This window comes from Cottoperca gobio, chromosome 15 (assembly GCF_900634415.1).
Source record: "Cottoperca gobio chromosome 15, fCotGob3.1, whole genome shotgun sequence".
Classification (NCBI taxonomy): Eukaryota; Metazoa; Chordata; class Actinopteri; order Perciformes; family Bovichtidae; genus Cottoperca; species Cottoperca gobio.
This window is the reverse complement of record NC_041369.1, coordinates 17163085-17185053: the sequence shown is the minus strand read 5'-3', so window position 1 is coordinate 17185053 and position 21969 is coordinate 17163085. Positions and strand designations below refer to the sequence as shown.

The following is a 21969-nucleotide window of genomic DNA, read 5'->3' as shown; positions in this document are numbered from 1 at the left end:
ATTGTAATATCTTGAAATGTCTTGTTTTCTCTGAAAAGTCCAAAAGAGAACATTTTGCTTGTAAGATTACTTAGACGATTAATTGATTATCAAAATTAAGTGTCTGTCAATCAACTAATGGATTAATTGACTAATAATTTCAGCTCAAGGTCAAGAAAATATCAAAGTGAGGGAAGGGTACCGCCAATGTTTTGTTCAAATAAAGGTTATTTCTCTACATTGAGTGTCTAAACATTAGTCACCCTAAACCAATGGTCATACCAGACAAGATAAGGATGTGTCTTTCGCTTTATGTCATGTTATGTCTAAAATGAGACAGAAACAAGAGACAAGAAAGCAGGTTGAGGATTACACAGTAATTGTATCGCCTTGAATCAACTTGCTATGTTGTACATACTTGCTGTACTTGTCGTCATATTTGCAGATGTAGCTGAGGTGAGCCGCAAAGGCCTCAACAGCCAAGGGACATGGGATCTCCCCACTTTTCCTCTTAATGATGATACCTGCCACAAGCACACACACCACACAATGAGAGTGAGAGACATACAGCAAAGTTCCCACTGAAGGGACTCATGTTCTCCAGATTATTTGGCCGACCTGGCCAACAACCAGACAAGGGAGAGGAAAATAAGCACTCCTTTACATGTGGGAGGCTGCCCAGGTGCGCCTTGTTACTATTTATGTTTTCAGCTGGTCTCTTCGTTCTCTGCGCCCTGCAGGGAGGCTTTGTTTATACGGTAATGGGCCTTTTTCACAACAGGAAATGCACAGGTGTAACTAATAACATTAACAATGGCTCCGTTCCATTTGAGTCCCAGTAAGCCGTGACAGTGAGCCAGCATGCACGGTAACAGCTACATGGAAATGGAAACGCAGCCAATATTAATGATCGCGATTACACATGTATAACTAATAGCATTTCCTACATGACTGAACGCTCCACTTTCTGGACTGTTTTTGTTTTTTTGCTTCAGATTCTTAAACCAAGAAAAACATCTCAGCTGTTCTGGAAACTTTAAATGTCCATAACGAAGGCTATTAAAGAAGGCTGTGGGGTATGAGACACGTGAAATGTAACTGGAGCTGCGGTGTTGGATGGTTACAGCAGAAATAAAGGGACGGTGTCTGCTCTTGGGCTCTTTGGGTGCGCTTGGCATGACAGAGATTTTTGGGCGGAAAAAAATAGTTTTGACACATATTAACATTTACTTAGTGCGAGTTTATGAAAAACATTTCCCCACAGGAGGAGACCTCTCTCACATCAACTATGTCTACTAACGACTTGTAGATTAATTTAATGACATGTTCCATGTTCCTCATATCTTTATTTCTTTACATTCTGACCCAAGGACGACTGCGGGCGCCCCCATGAACTAATCAATCATACCCATCTTCTATGATCGTGCGCCATGTGTTCACTTTATATCTAAAACACCAGGTTAAAAAAGCCATGAACTAAATCCAGACTTTTGTTATCAGAGAAAACGATGGCTGATTGGTCTGGATGTATCTGTATCTATATCTGTATCTATATCTGTATCTAATATCTGTATCTGTATCAATATCTATATCTGTATCTGTATCTAATATCTGTATCTATATCTGTATCTGTATCAATATCTATATCTGTATCTATATCAATATCTGTATCAATATCTGTATCTGTATCTATATCTGTATCTATATCTGTATCAATATCTATATCTGTATCTATATCTGTATCTGTATCAATATCTATATCTGTATCTGTATCTGTATCTGTATCTATATCTGTATCTATATCTATATCTATATCTGTATCTATATCTAATATCTGTATCTGTATCAATATCTATATCTATATATATCTGTATCTGTATCTATATCTATATCTAATATCTGTATCTGTATCAATATCTGTATCTAAAGGCCCTGTCACACATATCCGTATGACAGAAACGTATGCCGGCGCATTCGAAATATCGGCAATAGGTTGATATAAATTAAGGGTAAGTTGTGATCGTTTGAAGGACGCAGACGTTATGCCGAACACTCCAGACATACGGCCCTGTCACACAGCTCCGTATGGCTGAAACATATGCAGGCGTATCTGAAAATTAGATCAAAATTTGTCAGAGTCCAAATACGTCCAACTTTTCCACAGCGGTGTTGTAGCTGACGTATACATAACGAATATATAACGAATTATTATACGCATGTCAAACATTGATAGCGTATCACTTACTTATTTAAAACGTATCAGAACCTCTGGACAATGGAGCTGGAAAAGTGCCACCTGGTTCACAACATGCTGATGCTGGAGAACGGCTAAAATGCTGAACGCTAGCTGTACTGTAGAAACACGTTTAATAAGTTACTCCGTCGTCAGGCATCATCTTAACATAGGGTAGGAATAGGGTATCCACTCGTTATCAATACATTGGCTGTAGGATTCACCGTCAGCCGACATAGCCGATATCTAACATTCCTCTAACGTAGTCACGTAGGTATTCACGTACTATATTTACGTAGGTAAGTATTCAACTACGTATTCCGTATTCACGTATGTCTAACGTAACGTAACGTCTGCATATCTTATGAAGCACACGTCGGGTACGTTCTGGTAATTTTGAACATGCTCAAAACATCAGCGTTCAACAACGCACCCCAGCGTAACACAGTGAGCTCTTAACGAATGCTACTTATACCTTACCTTATATCAACGTACACCAGCATGTTGCAGATATTTTGTATACGCTATATTTTTGTATATCTTATGCATTCGTTGGGTATTCGTCTGATACATTTTGTATTAGTAAGTGATACACTATCAATAGGTTAGACATGCGTATCTGTATATGTTCACTTTTCCGATCCGATCCGATGAAAAGTTGGACGTATTTGGACTTTGAATTTTCGTATACTGTGTGACAGGGCCTTAAGGAAGATGCTTTCAGACTTGAATCCTGAGGTAAAAAACAAACTTTCAAGATTGAGTCTGTGTGCGCGTTAAATAAAACTACAGACTTTATTAGTAATAGTTCAACTCATGCAATAGTTAATGTAGGAGATAGAATGTAAAATGTAAATATCTCCATAATGGGGAAAGAGTCACTCTTACACTGTAATATGTGTCATAATAAGAAAGAAAATGCATTCTTTTCTACTTTTATTAACGGGATTGGAAACTAATTTTGTTCTCCTTTTGGTACAGAGTAAAAAATCACTTGCAACCAAACACACACATACTCACGCACACACAGAGGGGAAAGAAAATCAATATGGGATAATAACAGTTTACTGATCTGGGGCTTCCCTACAACACTATTCAAACACACTGCAGCCCTTCAACTGAGTTTAAGACCTAACAAAACGGTTTTGTGGATTACGCTATAAGAGGAGGGGAATATCATGATCCTGCCGCCTGGAAATGGATTATCATGGATTAGAAGCTCTTATTGATTTTCCTGACACGTATGTGAGCCAATTTCTCCTGATCGTAACATACAGAAATGACGGTAATCGTATCTAATCCTATTTTCACTTCACTTGTGCACTAATGTGTGTCTTCTAAATTCTTTGAAATTGCTTAATTCAATGAGACAGATACACCTTTAGTGTTTTAGTTCGGGGTGCAACAGAGCACCGTTTACCTTGTTTTGTTGGGGAATAACTGTTGGTGAGGAACCTGAAGTGTCCCTTGTTGTACCAACTGATCAGTGACATGCTGCCTTTCATCATTACTCGTGATTGGCCGCGTTGCGCTGGCGTGGAGCTGCAGACCAACATGTTCTGTGGTAAGCCTGTGCAGTCGCTCTTCCTGGTGCTCAGCAGACCACAACAGTAGATATCTGGAGAGGGAGAGATACAGAAACATGTGGGGATTTTTATAAATAATGTTAAATCACAGAGACATTCTACTAGTATATACACAGATGTGAGATATAAACTGTATTGGCACTTATTCACTGCAGATAGAATCCCAACTAAAGATGAATTGACTAGTAGATGAATCGATTGGTCGATACATTTTCTGAATGCAAAAAAGTTTTCTATGATTAGAAGATTAAACTAAATATGTTTGCACTGTTTAAAATATATCTGAATATTTCAACTTGGATTTTGGGAAACTGCAATTGTCATTTAAATTTAAATTTGATATTTTTATAGACCAACCCATTAATCCATTATTTAAGAAAATAACCAACAGATGAATCAAAATAATTCAATTAGGATAACTGTTAGCTGCCATACTAACACAAATCATATAATGTTTTTTATCTTGAGCTGAAACCATAGTCGATTAATCATTTAGTTATTACTTAACAAGAAAAAAATTATCAGCAGTTATGATGCACTTATAAATCAATCAAAGAACAGTCCTCAATTGATTGATCAGCACATCTGTTATTTACTGTAAACAAGTAATAAACCAAGGACGACTGATGAAACTGATGAATCAGTTGTTCCTTTGATCTCTGTAATCTGAATCAGTTTGTTCCTTTGATTTCTGTACTCTGAATCAGTTTGTTCCTTTGATTTCTGTATATATATATACTGGAGCAGGGACAGTTGCTTCTCTGAGCAACACGACAGCATTACAACCTGTGTGTGTGAGTTTGATCATCTCTTGTATGTATAAACTCAGCTCCTTCTTGCAAGAATATAGATTAAAACTTTTATTTGATTTGGATCCTGACTTTGTAGTGTTATTAAGAATATTCTTCCAACATTTTAATACTTCTTTAATTGTATAAATTATTTTTAAAGCAAAAAGATCCCTGTTCCAGCTCCTCAAATGTGAATACTTGTTGATTTTCTTTATCTTATGTGCTTGTAAATTAAATATATTTGGGTTACTTTGGGCTTTAGGGAATTGTGATGGCCTATTTTTGTGTGTGTTCTGGCATTTTATAGAGCAACGATTATATGTAAAATATTATTATTTAAATCTTTAGCAATATATTTATGTATTATTCATTAGTTTCATCCATCGCTGCAGTAACTCCTGAGCATTAAATGTGCTTCTCATGCATTCTGCTTCTGAGTTGAACCAAAACTCACAGAACAAACTACTGTAGACGGTGTTTCTCTCACAGCTTTACTACTTATTCTCTTCTTCTTATGCCGTCTCTGTCTTTCCACCCGTTCCATTTCTTACATAGATGAGCAGCAGCGAAACAATTATGTGGCCGAGTGCTGCCGATTTGTAAATGTTCTCAATGTGGAGTATGATTTCTATCTGTGTAGTGCATGTGTGTGTGTGCCCACATTAACTACTGCAGAGGTAATTAACTCTGCTCATTAATCCAGTATGATAAATTTGAAAGAGAAATGTCGGACAATGCCTTCAAAAGCTCAGAACTGAGTTTTTTTCCGGCTGAATGCCTCGTGGTAGCTTAGCCCAATTAGGATGAGAAAAAATATTGATTATATCTCCAGACTTCTTTCATTCTTTACTTGGGGTACTGCGGCACTGCCTGGTTACGTATACAATTGCTCTTCTCTAATTGTTTAGTGAAAGAGCATCTGTGATAACGGGAATGTAAAAAGTTGAGCTGATGAAATCGTCAAAGGAGCCTGATTTGTTTTGCTGAATATTTATTCTCTGCCTTCACTCATTTTTAGCCTTTTATGGCACGATGACATTGTCACACATTTGCTATTATTATGAAAGAAGGTCACTGAAGAGAATTCAAATGTGTCTCACCCTAACACACAACAGGATTATGCTTTTATAGTAAAAGATGCCTTTGGTTTAATAAGCATGAAAATCAGAGCTCTGTGAAAACCTGCTTCAAAGACATTTTATCAGCATAATTTCCCTCCAAATATTAAGTAAAAGTAAGACAAAAAGCCCTGCTTGTATTCAGAAGTTGTCAGGTGTTATACAGTAAGTGGTGTCTCTTTAACGTGTCCGCTAAAGTGTCCGCTTTCTATTGATTTTTTTGGGCTGTGACAAACTTAACACACCGAGCTAAATCCCATGTGATGTATTGTGCGTCAAGACAATTAACAGTCTATTGCAATGCATCTCAGGCTGTTACGGTCGCTGTTGGTGGAACACTTAGTGGAAGATTCAGACGTCAAGATGTATTTTTCTTAGAAGAAGAAGAAATGCACTGATGTAATTGTATTTATTTTAATTTCTGAACCTGACAAAATAAGTCAGCTTTGTGTAAAGATTTACACTTGATTCTACACAAATCTCAAAAAAACATTGATTTGCATCCGGAAGAGATATCGAACAAGTAGCTAATTAGTTTGACTTGTTTTTAGCAATTAGAAATGTAGAAACATTGTCTAATCTTTGCAGCCTCAAGACAAAGCTTGATTAGAAAATGGAAAATCTGAAGCAGCAGATGATGGGAGTCAGATTCTCCTGGTTAGGTTACTTCTCTACGTTTGAAAATCGTTGGAAACATTTGATATAATGTAATTTCACAACTCAACAAAATATATAACATAGGTCTTTTTTTATGTGGAAATGTTACATATTATACCTTGAAAGATGTTTCACTAGGGGTGTGAGGACAGATGTAGAAAATAAAATGAATCATTGTAACTGCATACTGTAGTGCTGTGAAGAGAAGAAACAGACTGTCTTCTCTGTACTGTTTAGCCTGGAGACGCTATCGTCACAACAACATGACTCAAAACAAATAAACTAATAAAAAATGTAAAAATGGAGGGAGATGGTGAGAGAGACTACCATCTGTACACCAAAGCAGAAAAGGAAGCGTGTGAGAGATGACAGAGTCGGAGCAGGAAGATAGAAAAACAAAAAGGTGGCAGCATCACGGAGACAGACCAACAGATATCTGCTGTTGCAACTTGTCTGTGTACCTTGTTTGCTGAATTCGGTGAAGAGGCCGAGGCTCGTGATGGACGGCCCGGTGAAGATGATGGTGTTCTTGCCAGAGATGTTCTGGCAGAGCTGCTTGGCCACAAGGCTGTGGAGCTGAGGCTTGTTCTTCAAGGTGGCCAGAGCGTCTGTGCCATCCTTCAGATGGACTGAGATCTGCAACGTGGGCGGAAAGAGACAGAGCATGTAGATAAAAAAAGAAAAAGAACCAGCACATTTTCACAGTTTTAAGTACCATTTTATTGCTCTCTAGGTTAGAATATCCTGCAGCTTTAAGTCTTAACCCTCTGCATGGCTGCATTTTCAGTTTACAACATTGTGTAATACAACAAACAGCATGTAGACAATTTAGTTTTTCTTAAAGTTACCAGTAGGGGCTGAACATCGAGGTTGCTGAAATCAAAATCTACTTGGACTCATGAATGCATTCGCAGGTTTTATAGTAATTTGAAAAATATAATTTATGGGAAATACGGCAGGTTTAAATATATCAGAATTTTGCTTTAAGGCAGCAACCATGAACTGCAAAGTCGCTTGTTGTTCCCTCTCTCTCTCTCTCTCTCTCTCTCTCTCTCTCTCTCTCTCTCTCTCTCTCTCTCTCTCTCTCTCTCTCGCTCTCTCTCTCTCTCTCTCTCTCTCTCTCGCTCTCTCTCTCTCTCTCTCCTCATGTCCTGCTGCCATCTCTCTACTTTTGATGCTCTCATGAAAGCATAAAATGTCCCAAAAATACAGTAAAAATAATCACATTTTGGCCTGATGTTGGTGCAAGAAGAAACCTCAAGAAGTGTCCAAAATTAGAAGAGTTCATCCTCTTCATCAATGTGCTCAGTGATCTGCCCAATAACTATTGATGCCAAAACTATCTCCAAACTGTTAGAGGATGGCAGAAATGTTTTAGGAGCGCCCACTGGAGCTGTGAATATGAATATTTCATGACAATCTGCCCAGATGTTCTTGAGCTATGTTGCTCTGGATTAAGACAGACTGAGCCGTGCTTCTTAGCTCAACACACGGGTACATGATGTCCTTGAGAAATAAATATAAAGGAGAGATTGGCTTCCGAAGAAAGCCATTATCAAATACACATAAACTAAAATGTTCACGCAGTGTCCTTCTTGCACTCATATTCCTGCTGCTGTTCATGTGAGGGACGACATTAGACTGATTAGCATCTACGTCAGGCCTTTAGCTATTACACTAAGTGGTCAGTCCATGTCTGTGTGTGTGTGTGTGTGTGTGTGTGTGTGTGTGTGTTTGTGTATCTCTACGTGGTGCCATGGCTAATGGAATCTCATTGATTCACTCCATTAACTCGTTTTATTTCTTAGATTTTCTTTCTCTCCCTCGACACAATTCATTTAAAGAGAGAAGGTCTCTGTGCAGACACACATCAGAGGACTGGTAAAGACTGAGCGACTGCCAAATGGCCACAGCCAGTGTGAATGTTAATGCTTATTGGTGAAATGGATGTGATAATGGGATATGGCTTCTCTCATGCTTGTTGCGCACGATTCGTTTTTACACAGGAGATTTGGGATTACAAAAAAAATGATTAGTTGATGGTATTTTATATCGATATAAAGCAATGATAACAAAAATTAAAAATCTGATCGTGGTCGGCCCTCTCTCCCCTAATGGAATTCTGGACTACATCCAGGCTGAAGAGGGAAACACTTCCCCTGCAGCGAAGTCTGATGCCCGATATATCTATTTATGGATCCTCTGCAGTGAAAAGCCTTTTTCTTTACAATGTTGTATTATTTTATTGCTTTACTTCCTGCCAGATTTTCCACAGACCTGGTTAAGTTTGTCGTTGGGCAGGTCATTCTCAAACCTGAATTAGATAATGCTAGCATGCTTTACTAATATTCTTTGTTTATTCTCCTTTTGTTTTCACACCAGTGTTATATACTGCACTGGATTACTGTTAAAGAATAGAAAGATCTCCTCCCATGGCTAGTGATGGTCCTCATTCTGTGTGAAACTTAATTAAAACGTTTATGTTTAATGAAAATTAGGCTTCAGCAGTTTGACTTTTGACTATTCAAGTGGCTATTTTTCAAACCTCCCTCTCCCCCGCAGCTCAACACAGAAACAAATATTGATTTTTGTTGTAGAAAAACTGTAAGTCAAGAAGATAACCACTTGATTTGACTAACTTAGACTGCAAGGGATCTTTTAATGACCAGTATGAACATGACGAAGGATTACAGCGAGCGATACCTGTTTATATGTTTACATGGACACCTGACAATTGATTTGTCATCCTACAGCATCCTTTAAGTGTGTATTACATGATGTAGTTATCAGGGCTCCTACATATTAAGGCAAGTTACATTCAAGACTTTTTTAATGCCACTATAAGAAATATAAGACCAATTTTTACGTGCAATGTTCCCGCTATCCTGATCTACATGATATTAATGCAACAGGCATTTGGAAATGATTGATTGATTTAAGACATTTTAATACCAATTTTTTTTTTTTTAGATGAATGAATTAAAAGACTTTTAAGACTTTTGAAGGATCCACAGGAACCCTGAGTTATGATATTTGAAGAGTTGCATATGTTTACACTTTGAACTGGAATTATTTCCAACCAGAGAAATAGTCCTGCTGAAAACAATGATGTGATCTCTCTGAGTAATGGGAACACTATTTCTGGGAAGATCTTCTGAATCTTTTATGTAACATTTCATCTCTGTGAGCACCAGAAACTGAATTCCATTTACTTCCATTGTAGAGGGAGAAATCTCAGAGACAGATCTTTCAAAACCTGGACAAATAAAACCATAACTAGATACCACTGGAGAGAAATGTGTTATGTCAGAGATGATCTTCTTCACTAAAGCAGTGCAAACATTTGTGTGTGTGTGTGTGTGCCTGCGTGGTGTGTGTCCTGCAAAATATTTATACAGTGATAAAAAGCTTTAACAACCTGGATTCTGGTGTGGAAATGTGTGCTTTCACTTGCAGTTTGACTGGGCATCCTGTATCACAAATACTGGCTCTTAGTTAGGAGGTTGCCTCCATCACTTACGAAACAGAATAAAGATTGTAACCTCTTGCAGTTGTGGTTTTCAATGTTTTCTCCTCAGTAATAGGCAGGTCTGTCAGTCCTCCTGCAGTACCTGGCATCAGTTAAATGGAGGTGTTACATAAGCAACCGGAGTGGCAGGTTGCAGTAAGGGCAAGGTTGTTAGTGAGCAGAGCAGCCCTGGCTGCCTGAGATGTGACGATACAGATATAATCCTGATCCCGTAGCAATTCAAATCCAAAACATCAAAAGAAAAATCTGACAGCCAATGTTTTTGCCTAGAAGGTATTTCTAATTTCAAGCTGAGTTTGATCCTTTTTAGCCTGCAAATGTTCACACTGACAGTGATTTTATTCTTTGTAGTCCTGGCAAGTAATTGGCTAAATGCCAAATGATGCCACACAGACAACGGGAGACTGAGATTTACATTTTGGTGAAGAGCAAAGTCTCTGATGTTTTCATGCTTTTTGGCTTCGGGCAGACTTCAGACTTTTTCTTGCATTTTTGATGTAAAAGATTTCTGTAATGAGGTTTGAAAGCAGCAAATTAAAATACCCTCAAAGCAAACACACTAACTTTTCTCTCTTTTTATCTCTTCACTCTCTGTTGCTTCTTTTCACACTCAAATCAGACCTGAAACTTTTCAGATTTGTGATTGCCGAGCACACTGTATGAGCATTGTTTGCTGCTACCTGACAGATGAATCCAGTGGAGGTACACTGTCGAACCCAGAGGCTGAACTTCCTCTTCTTCCTCTTCCTCAGCTCTCTTTCCGTACAGGTGGTGATGAACACCGGATCCTCGTCTATCAATGGCTCATGAAGAACCTGGAAAACACACACGTAATGTTACCGTACACGTCAGTTTGTCCTCTCAGATTTTTATATAGCCGTGTTTATATAGCCGTGTCACAAGTACAGTACAGGATGTGTTCCTCGAAAAACAGCTGACCTTGAGAAAGGAGATAAAAAGTATTTTTGTGTGAGGCATAAGAGCGAGGTTGTGTATGATGTAACATTACAGCTAATGTTAGAGAGAGAAGGCAGATCCTCACACGTCTTGAGTGCAAAACTGTAGAGAAAAAAACACTGTTCTGGGCAGAAACACGCTCAACTGTGCAGATCTGTATGCAAAAAACTATGTTTTCACTTGTCTTTATTATTTCAGTTGTTGCTTTCTCCTTTACTTTTGCCTTTTTATGTTATCCTCTTCAGTATTTCTTTCCGTCTGCCAGTCTACATCTTTCTTTACATAACTACTAAAAAACTAAATAAACAAAGTAAAGACAGTACTTTCATGGTCTGTGCTTGAGTATTCTAGCTTCACACCAAATCTCATGAAAAATAAACACGATAAAAATAGACAAGACATGACTGTAACTTTGCCCTGAATTTTGCCCGATAAATAAATTCAGTGAGCTCTGGGGGGGGGAGATTCTCAAAGAAGTTATGAGTGGTTCTGCAAATTGATTAACATTTAAATACTATGTAAAATAAAGATATAACAATATATAAGAGCGATACACAGTTTAAAATGATCCACACATGTTATTATTCTCTTCCTTTAAAACAAGCATCAGATACTGAGGATGAAACGGGGAACGGGGATTAAACAGGGATTAAATAAAGTAACTGGCACACATTCACAAATCCAAACACACCCAAACAGTGGCATTTACAGAACACACACACAAAACCAAATATTATCTAACCCTTTCTTGGACGATTACACCAGCGCATACACATGAATCTTAGTCAAATATTTCCCGAAGGTGCCTTCGACCACACAACAAATATTTGCATTTCAAATTGTCTCTTGGCTCTCCCTTCCTCCGGTGTCTTCCTCCTCCCGCATCGTCAGGATTTGACTAAACCTGAAGTGAGCAGTGACCAACAGCTGTCTCCGGCTCTAGGACAAAGAGCAACAACTCTTTTACAAGTCAAATATGGAGTTATAGATTATATAAGTGGAAAATTGATGAGGCTATCTAGCCTCTGGATGGATGACAGTACGTAAACCACAATAGCCTTTTAAGAAATATCACATCCTGCCACATTAGCACAGCGGGAGCTACTGCGGCACGTTTCTCTTGACGTCCAGATATTTCTCTACACCTTATCCTAACCGCTGCAAAACAAGGTGGTCACATTTGCACATGCATGCTTCAGGTAAATCATTTGCATGGGTTCACTAATCCTGTATTGGACAAAGAAAGGAGGAAAATCAATCCATCCACTCGCTGGCTGTCTTGCAATGGATGTTCTGTGACAAATGCTCTCAAAGGTTTTACACTTGGAAATAAATCAATACAAAGCAGTGTCGACAGATCATCTCAGCGACTGCAAAACTGCCAGACTTACACAGAAAAGGTTGAAGCATCGCTGTCAAAATGAGCTGACATAACTTGCTGATATTCAGCAACAATGTTATTCACACATTAGCACTCATATTCACGCACATACACGCATGCACACCATGTTGAATAATGCTTAGTGTCAGATAAATCCAGGTCACACAGACTCACATGTAGAGAAATATCATGTATTTGAACAAAAATGTTGACGATGCAGTTCCCTCCCTTTGATTAATTCTTGTCAATTTAAAATAGAGCTGAATTGAAATTAATCAGTCACTGTTTTGATAATCGAAATTTTATTTATTTTTTGCAAAAATGCAGCCAATTCTCTTGTTCCCAGCTTTCAAATTTAAATATTTGCTGGTTTCCTTATATAATGTCTATCTAAATATTGTTGGGTTTTGGACACTAAATACAACAATTTGGGGTTTTGGAAATTGTAATGGCCATTTTTCACTATTTTTGGACAATTTATGGACCAAATGATCAATTGATTCATTGAGAAAGTAAACAACAAACTCAAACTATTGCAGCAACTTCTTTCCTTTCTTCTGTGTCAGTCATTAAATGAGCTGATTACTTTTCCATCGTCTGTTAAGCAACAGTTTCAGTCTGTGCCGCTCTCAGTCTCTGGGTGCGCTCTCTGCCCCTGGCACAGAAAGCCAACAGATAAAACTGGCCTAGATACACACGTATCTCGCTACTGCTTACGCACACACACTGTCTGACAGCCAGTCTGCCCTCATTGTTTCAATTTAGTCATTTTTAGACCTAATTGGACAGAGAGCACTAATGTGAAACCCATAATTATCTTTACGATGAAATAAACTTTCATTGTTGTACTTTGTCAGTAAAATGACAGAGCTGAATGATATGTGGATGTGATATGAGGAGGCTGTATTCCCAAATGCATCACAGCACTGATATTATCTTTCACAATGAAGATGATGTTATAGCACTCATACCGCAGAAAAGCAATTTAATCAACTCATTCCCAGGAATTCATAAATTTTTAACTAAAAGGGCAGGGGTGGCATCAGATCTTATTGAAGTATGATTAGTCAACCCGGGTGCCCTTCTCCTAACCAGATTTTGAATATGTCAGGTGAATTGTATTTGCTATTATTATGGAAGAACAAGCCGAATGAGAAAAACTTTTAAATGAGCTGAAAGCAGCCCTATGTCAGTGAGTCAGTGTAGTCAGTAATGTAATAACTTGGGACAATCAGGAGCAAAATACATGCTATGCACGCGTTTCCTTCTGTGTATTACCAAAACACTCTGCTATTAATTACACACATTTGAAGCTTGGTTGAAGTAAACAAGGTTGAGTAATTGCTGCTGTCTGTGTTTGAAAAAAAAAAAAAGCATAGCAATGAGTTAGATTTGATTTATGAGATACTCTTTCAATCAGGTTGTTTGTGTTCTGCTCTTGTAGTATCTGCAGTGGTGCTGTTCATCTCGAGAAGGAAGTAAAGTAGGAGTTGAATAAAACCCAGTCCACCCAAAATAGAGTAGCAAGGCTGGCGCTCCACTGCCCCAGTTGCATAAATGTGGCTCTGATGAATACAGTGCAACTGAACACAAGTGAGGACTCTGGAAGGGAAGTCTGTTAAAAATGACTTTACCCAAATACTTGCTGTGTAGGCGTTTTCAGACTGAAACTACTTGTGGGAGATATTTAGTTTGTTCGCTCTACATCGAGAGCACATTTCCTTTACATTGCTTTTTTTACAAGCAAACTGGGGAACTCTTTAGCTACTGTATTATAGTGCATGCATATAAATATACCAGAGTGGTAAACCTACACTGCTAACCAGAAAACAGTGATTTAACACATTTTTATAGCTCTCATGTTTAATATTGACATTTTGTCTACTGTAGATGACCTCTAGACATTTCATACTTGTCACATTTCCTGGAATACTCTGCATTCATCCAAACAAATCAGTGAAGGGAGACTTAGTAAGAGACTGAGATATGTGTATATATATGCAGAATATAGCACCTAGCTGTTCAAAAATATATAAGATGCTTAAGGGAGACAAAGGCCCGCAGGAGAGTGCACACACCTGTGTCTGTGAAGGTCTGAAGGTGCAGCTGAACGACTGCTGCAGTGAGTCCAGGAAGGGCTGGATCTTGTACAAGCCCTGGTTGCTTCCCTGTGACGGCCGGAAAGCCACGATGTGGAAGTACTTGAGGATCTTCTCAAAGCGCGCCTGGCTCATCTTCAAGGCGATGCTCCGGTTGCTGAAGAAGCCCGAGCTCCAGATGCTGAGCACCGACTCACAGCGTTGCACGCTGGTGGAGGTGACAAAGCCCAGGAAGGCCTTCATCTCCTGGGCTGTGACGGGACGCCAGCCTTCGTCTGAGCCGAAGCGCTCCTGGAACTTCTTGGCATACATGTTAGTCTGGGTGACCATGTTTTGGATACAATTGTCTGGAACGAAGAGCTGGAAGAAGTCCAAGGCTGTGGCGGTGGCTGACATCTTCTGAGCAGGGCCTGAATCAGGACAGAAAGGAGAAAAAAAAGAATATGATAGAGGAAAACAGACAGATTGACAGATAGAGAGTCCCATATGGGCTAACTCACAGACACAACTGTCACTTAATCCCAGTTTCAAACTTTGGCACCATGCCTACGACTTGACTGACTCCATAAAAGGTTTCTCTTTTGACACTATAAGACATATTTGATTTTGTTTAGGTGTCATTGTCAAGGCTGAGAGGGATGCACACAAACTGATTCTTGCTACAAAAACTACATTGTCCTCCTCCTAAGAAGAGAGGACACAGAAACCGAGAGAGCAGCCATTAATTCAGGTAGTTTTACATAGTCAGAACACTACTACCTTCACAAATAATCGCCGTGCTTTTTCATGAATCAGCCACAGAAGTCTTTATGGTGAATGTCACAAGCCCAGGGCAGCGGTTAGATCATTTACACAACACGACAGCCGCGCTGTGATCCTTGTCACAGCGTGGCGTTTCTACGCTTGTCGAAGGTTTCAGTGTCTCGTTGCTTTAGTTTTATGGCAGGCAATGAGTCAAAATCATGTTCTGATCTGATAGTCGGGTCAGGAGGGAGCCATGAATGAAAGGCGTGTGAAGTCATAACATCAGTAAAGCATCAGCTGATGATGAAGAAGGAGTTGTTAAATGTACTTCTATTCTTTAACCAAACAGCTAAATGGTTAGCTTAAAGTAAAGGACAAACAGTTAAATGGTTAGCTTAAAGTAAGGACAAACAGTTAAATGGTTAGCTTAAAGTAAAGGACAAACAGTTAAATGGTTAGCTTAAAGTAAGGACAAACAGTTAAATGGTTAGCTTAAAGTAAGGACAAACAGTTAAATGGTTAGCTTAAAGTAAAGGACAAATAGTTAAATGGTTAGCTTAAGGTAAAGGACAAACCGTTAAATGGTTAGCTTAAATGGATAAATGGTTAGTTTAAAGTAAAGGACAAACAGTTAAATGGTTAGCTTAAGGTAAAGGACAAACCGTTAAATGGTTAGCTTAAAGTAAAGGACAAACAGTTAAATGGTTAGCTTAAATGGATAAATGGTTAGTTTAAAGTAAGGACAAACAGTTAAATGGTTAGCTTAAAGTAAGGACAAACAGTTAAATGGTTAGCTTAAGGTAAAGGACAAACAGTTAAATGGTTAGCTTAAAGTAAAGGATAAACAGTTAAATGGTTAGCTTAAAGTAAAGGACAAACAGTTAAATGGTTAGCTTAAAGTAAAGGATAAACAGTTAAATTGTTACCTTAAAGTAAAGGACAAATAGTTAAATGGTTAGCTTAAAGTAAAGGACAAACAGATAAATGGTTAGTTTAAAGTAAAGGACAAACAGTTAAATGGTTAGCTTAAAGTAAGGACAAACAGTTAAATGGTTAGCTTAAGGTAAAGGACAAACAGTTAAATGGTTATCTTAAAGTAAAGGACAAACAGTTAAATGGTTAGCTTAAGGTAAAGGACAAACAGTTAAATGGTTAGCTTAAAGTAAAGGACAAACAGTTAAATGGTTAGCTTAAAGTAAAGGATAAACAGTTAAATGGTTAGCTTAAAGTAAAGGACAAACAGTTAAATGGTTAGCTTAAGGTAAAGGACAAACAGTTAAATGGTTAGCTTAAAGTAAAGGATAAACAGTTAAATGGTTAGCTTAAAGTAAAGGACAAACAGTTAAATGGTTAGCTTAAAGTAAAGGATAAACAATTAAATGGTTAGCTTACAGTAAAAGATAAACAGTTAAATGGTTGGTTTAGATTTGTGGAAAAACAATTATTTAATTCATTAAGCTGAATGTAATAAATACAAAATACCATTAGTTACTAGCATGAAGTAATTGATAAACAGTTGAGATGGTTAAAAGTAATGGATGGGTGAAATAGCTCAAAATAATTAAAATAAATATTTAGCTATAAGTAATGGATACATTGTTAAGATAGATAGCTAAAATTAACTAGTAAACGGTGGAAATAAATGGCAGCCTCGAATAAAGAGGTAGTTGAGTTCATCTGACAAGGTTGAGAACTGGTCAACTCAACCAGCAGGACTGGACTTTTCTTTGTTTCCTATAGCCTACAGCTATTCCGCCTGTTTCATATCTTCTAATTCACTAGTGTACTGAGGGGAAGCTCACATTTACCTCCTATTTAAAAGCTATCTATCTCTAAGCTTTTAGGTGTTTCTTGGAAGCCACACAATCAATACACAATGCAGCGACTGGCTTGACGTGTTTGCGCTAGTAGTGAATTAGAGATTTTCTCTAAGGTTGTTGCATCCGTGAGAGGGAATTTGGATGTATAGCTGAACAACTTCAGGCTAAATTGAACAGCACAATCTCATTATTCCTGAACAGAGTAGAATAAGGTTTTCACTCTCTCTCCATCCTTTCTCCAGTCCTGAGTGGCTGCAACCACAATGATGAAGGACTTTCAGTCTTTTAATGTTGAGTTAAAGATAACGTGTAAAAGGCTTAAACCTAAACTATTTAAGCATCATGTGGACGAGGACAATAGGAGGTAGAAAGACAGAGTAGAGTACAAGCACACCCGAAAAGCTGATGCTTGCGGCCAAGACAGCAGAGGTAGTTGGGCACGACTCGAAATCTGCTCATTTGCATTCCATTAGACTTGAAAGCTGAATGTAAAATCCAGCATGACTTCCTCGGAGTGAGCCACTCCTCCATAAAAAACATCAGACATTCAGATGTAAGGCCCACCGAGGCAGAATGACTCACCTCTTAATTTTTATTGATAATGGGATTGTTTCAATCCATTTCCTCCATGGATCTTCTTTGTATATCCCTGCCAGCTGATCTACAGTCTAACCTACATCATGCTGATGAAACTGGATCAAATATTTACATAATCCTTATTTCAGACTACTAATATTAGCTAATGTCTCTCTAAAAAGTGAAGCTTTGAAATATCAATTTCCCACATTGCACATTACACATTACACAACTCCACCTACGTTGCACCTACAGACACAAGTATAATCCCTCATGATTATCAGCAGCTGTAGTATTTCTATTTGCAAGGGGCAGACGTCTGCCTGGTAGAGTTTTTATAGCCATGGATTTAAGAATGAGAGATTACTGTGTTGGGGTGGATAAACCCTTCATGTAGACGGAAACATGCTTTAAACTCAGTTTTTAGTGGAAATTACATAAAGAGCACATGGATTTGAGAGCGATTTCTGATTATTTTCTGATTATTTTTTAAATTAATACCAATATTAATAGGAATATTTTTATGTCAAATCCATGAATGTTATATTTAGATTGTAACATGATCTGTATTATACTGCTGTGCATTACATGTGAAAAAATATCTCTTGTATGAAACAATTCTCAGTGATTTGTGAATTTAATTATGGACAATGAAAACATGAACATCACATTTTTCACAGTTTTTCCTTTATTTTCTTTACTTGTTGTAGTATTACTTATCAATACAATTCCACTGTAAGTAAATAGACCATTTTGGAAATGAGTTTACCTTTCAGTGTTTTTTTCCTGAGTCATGCATAACATCTTATTTGTTTTATATGCTATTTATCGATTATTTTTATTTCATTCCAATATGTATTTTGTTAATGCCCCATGTTGGATTAAATGTGTGTCTTTTGTTTTGGTTTTATTCTTTATTATTTTGTGGATATTTGGACGAGTGTGTGTTAAAGAGTCAGTCATGCATCCCTGCTCGTCAAACAGCCAGTAAATATACCTTGCACATGCACATTTCCCTTTGTGTCTGTGTAATTTTTTTTTCAAAATGGTAAGAGGCAACATGCAGACCAGACACAATCAGAGATACACAGTCAAGCAGATAAACTGACATATGGAGAGCACCAGTAATCTATTGGACATGCCCAGCAAAGGGAATGAATAATATCTCTTTAATTCCCTTGAACATCATGATAAGGAGGTTATATAATCTGAGATGTGGATGTATGCTTCATAATCCTTGATTTGGTCCTCTGCCTCAACCCCTCACACTGCAGGGGAAACAGTCTCTCGCTGAGATGAACATAGCACATCACGTATGACCTTGGGTAAACCACAACTCCCTGCAAGTGATTTCAAACCAAATACTGGTTCAAAACCAAGGAGAATTTGGAGTTTGCATGAGGTTGACTAGATGCTTTCTGATGGTGGCTGATTATTTATGTACGAGGTGCACAGTCTTCAAGTAGTGGAGCTGTCACATTAGTACTGTGTCTGTGTCAGCACTGTCACAGCTAGACAGTAAGACACAGAGACAGAGAAATGGACAGGGAGACAGACAGGTGAGAAAAAGGTTGGTAGAGAGCTAGACAGAGAAATCCAGACATGTGATAAAAATGTCACTGATGATATGTTCATATTTTCACTGAGTCCACCTTGGGAGGAAACCTCATCTAGCTTAAGCAGCTTCCTATCCCATGCCATAGAAACATATTTATGTAGATATGCTGATGCTCAGGATGCAGTCGATCTTAACTGCTCGGTGCCGATAAAATCAGAGTAAGCTCTTGGCCACTTGAGTTCTGAAGTGTGATTATGCTCCCTGGCAGTCCTGCTTCCATCCAGCCAGGCAGCTCTAAATCATCTCAGCCCTGATGCAAGATGGCGGGACCACACCCACACTGGCTGTGCTTGTGCAAACAGACACTAACTGTATCTTTACAAACCAGACCAGGCTGTACAAAGTAGACAGACACACCTGCTGCCTCTCAAGCTTAGGTCAACAGACCACAACAAAAGACAAATAGAGCAGGACAGAGCTGGATGTGTTACAGAACATCCTGCAACCTCACCAAAGAACCCTGTATGTTACCCAAACTCAGCTAAATCTGGTTTGGATTATTTTTGGTTAAGTGGAATAGGCCCCACTCCATATCTGGGAACTGTCTTCCAAAGCAGGATTACTGAAGTTAGCTGGATAACCAAGCTGGCGGAAAACTCTTTGAATATGGAACATGGACATAAGTAAACAGAGCTGTTGCGGGTTTTGTTTGGTGTCCTGCTCGGTAATCCTGCTTTCCTGTGACAAGCCAACGCCACCACTTTCAATTCGGAGAGCCATACCAACATCAAACACAATAATATAAAACTTTTATCTGATCTCATGATCGTATCAGGTCTTTTATTTTGAATTCTGAGGCAGTATATTTTTCTGTTGGCATTAAAACAGCTTGCAAAAATAAATCTTTGCATACAACCAATGCAGTTTGCATAATTTCCAGTGGTTTCCTCCTTACTTTTCCTAAATTCAAGTGTGTGCCTGTGCTTTTATATATTTCTATATGAATACTACAATGTGTGTTTCCATGAGCAGAATGGAGCTTGGTCCATATCTGCTACATGCCAATTCACCTCCAAGGGTGCCACAGTGCAACATGTCTCAGTGGATACAGGATGGCATTTCCACCAATTGCTGTTGCTTCAGCTGAGGCAGAAATTATGGGAGAGAAGGACAAATCCAAAACGAAGCCTGACAGAAGGCGCTGCACTATAAGACCAAACCGCACTCCCTGCTGCATGCTGTATAGTGTAAAGTGATAGATAAATGGATAAAAACTGTTCTGAAGAAGAGACAGACAGGCTGACAGCGTGGTACACGTTGGCTAGCAGTGGGTTTTAAACAGAATGCTTTTGGGCATTTATCACAAAGACAGAATGAGACAAAGAGATAGTGTGGGTGCACAGTGCTGTTTAGCTGTCACGATTCACTCACACATACACACACACACACACACACACACACACACACACACACACACACACACACACAAAGAGAAAGTGTGCAACCAAAATCCGAGTGCCTTGAGCCTGTGTTTCATGTTAATACAGTTATAAGTTCTGTGTAAGTAACTCGATGCCAGCATGCGTGCATTTTGTGCATGTATTCTGCATTCATAGGCCTACAGTACACTATGCTTTATGTAATGTGTGTGCATATGTGTGTAGAACCAGGAGAGACGTCATGCTGACTCTCTAAATTAAACAGCATGTCTCCCTGCCCTACCCTGAAACATGAACAACCAGGCCAGCATGTGAACCACAGCACCAAGGGGTGAAGTATCAAAGGCTAAGCGTTTGTTGATAACTTGATACTCAATTAGCGATGCAGAGTCATGCTTCTCTCTGTCACTCACTCACTAAAATGCACGCGCACACACACCGACAATGAAACAAGCATCCAGTTGTTCCAAAGCAAGAGCCTTTTGTGTGCTGTTTTGGCACCAGAACCACATAAATGGCCTGTCTGACCTGACAAACATGAACGTGGACTACAATGTCTACATGTCTGTCTATCACACACACAATTCCTCCACAAATGACCTTATTCGTGTTGTCGTGCATCACGTCTCACCATATGTCTCTTTGAACGGCGGCACCGTGACATCCTGCAGAGTCTCCGTCCAGCCCTCCTCCTCTGCCTGACTACGGGACAGGGCGCCCGGGGGACCGGTTCCGCTGCTCCCGCTGCCACCACCTCCTGATCCCCCACGGTGTCCGCTGGTCTCCTTATCGCCCCGTTTTAGTTGCTGGTGCTGGTGCTGGTGGTGGTGCTGGTCCTCCTCGGCTATGTAGTTGTCGGAGTCGGAGTCTCCGGAGGTGCTGTAGAAGGGATTATCGCTGCTGTCATCCCCGGACTCGCCGAACACATCGTCGGATATCTGCAGGCTCTCGTACCGGGAGCGGGCCGCTTCCAGGAGAGACAGCGCCTTCAGCCCGCACTCCGCCATCTCTCTCTGTAGTGATGCTCTGTTCCCCTTTTCTCTTTCTTCCTCCCTCTTTCTCAACCTTCCACTACGGCTTCAGCGGCATGCAAGTGGTCACGATGTTGCAAGAGCAGTTAATGTGAAAGCTAAATTTCCCCCCAGTTTTAGGTATGAATCCTGCCTACCCTCCAGGCTTGGATGCGGAGCCCGGCGGTCAAAAGCGTGTAGATCCGGGGAGAGCTGTCCGCTTCAAGGGTACTGAAATCTTTCCGCCCCCTTGCTCTGCCTACATCGCTGCGCACTGGGCAAAATTATCGATAGTAGTGGCACAGCATCCGGGTTGAGAGACCAGTGATTTCTCCACAACGAGAGAAAATAGAGGGAATAGTGGCTGCCGCTGCATCACCTGACACCACAGCCCTGCCCTGTCATCCAATAAGATGCATTTTCTCATCCAAACTTAGAGAGGACCGGCTGCTGGTGCGGCGGAGCTAAGATGTGGAACAATTATGATGATTA

At 39.3% G+C, this 21969-nt stretch overlaps 1 protein-coding gene across 1 annotated transcript in view; it reads right to left on the bottom strand.

Annotated features, from left to right (window-relative positions):
* Positions 1 to 21795, bottom strand: part of pgbd5 (piggyBac transposable element derived 5) — a 28798-nt gene extending 7003 nt beyond the window's left edge. The window contains exons 1-6 of the mRNA XM_029450216.1: positions 21099 to 21795; positions 14310 to 14740; positions 10574 to 10708; positions 6826 to 7000; positions 3633 to 3830; positions 398 to 503 (exon numbers count right to left, since the gene is read on the bottom strand). Coding sequence (XP_029306076.1) covers positions 398 to 503; positions 3633 to 3830; positions 6826 to 7000; positions 10574 to 10708; positions 14310 to 14740; positions 21099 to 21474 — 1421 coding nt within the window. The 5' untranslated portion in view covers positions 21475 to 21795. The remainder of the gene's footprint in view (positions 1 to 397; positions 504 to 3632; positions 3831 to 6825; positions 7001 to 10573; positions 10709 to 14309; positions 14741 to 21098) is intronic.
* Positions 21796 to 21969: the final 174 nt, after the last annotated feature.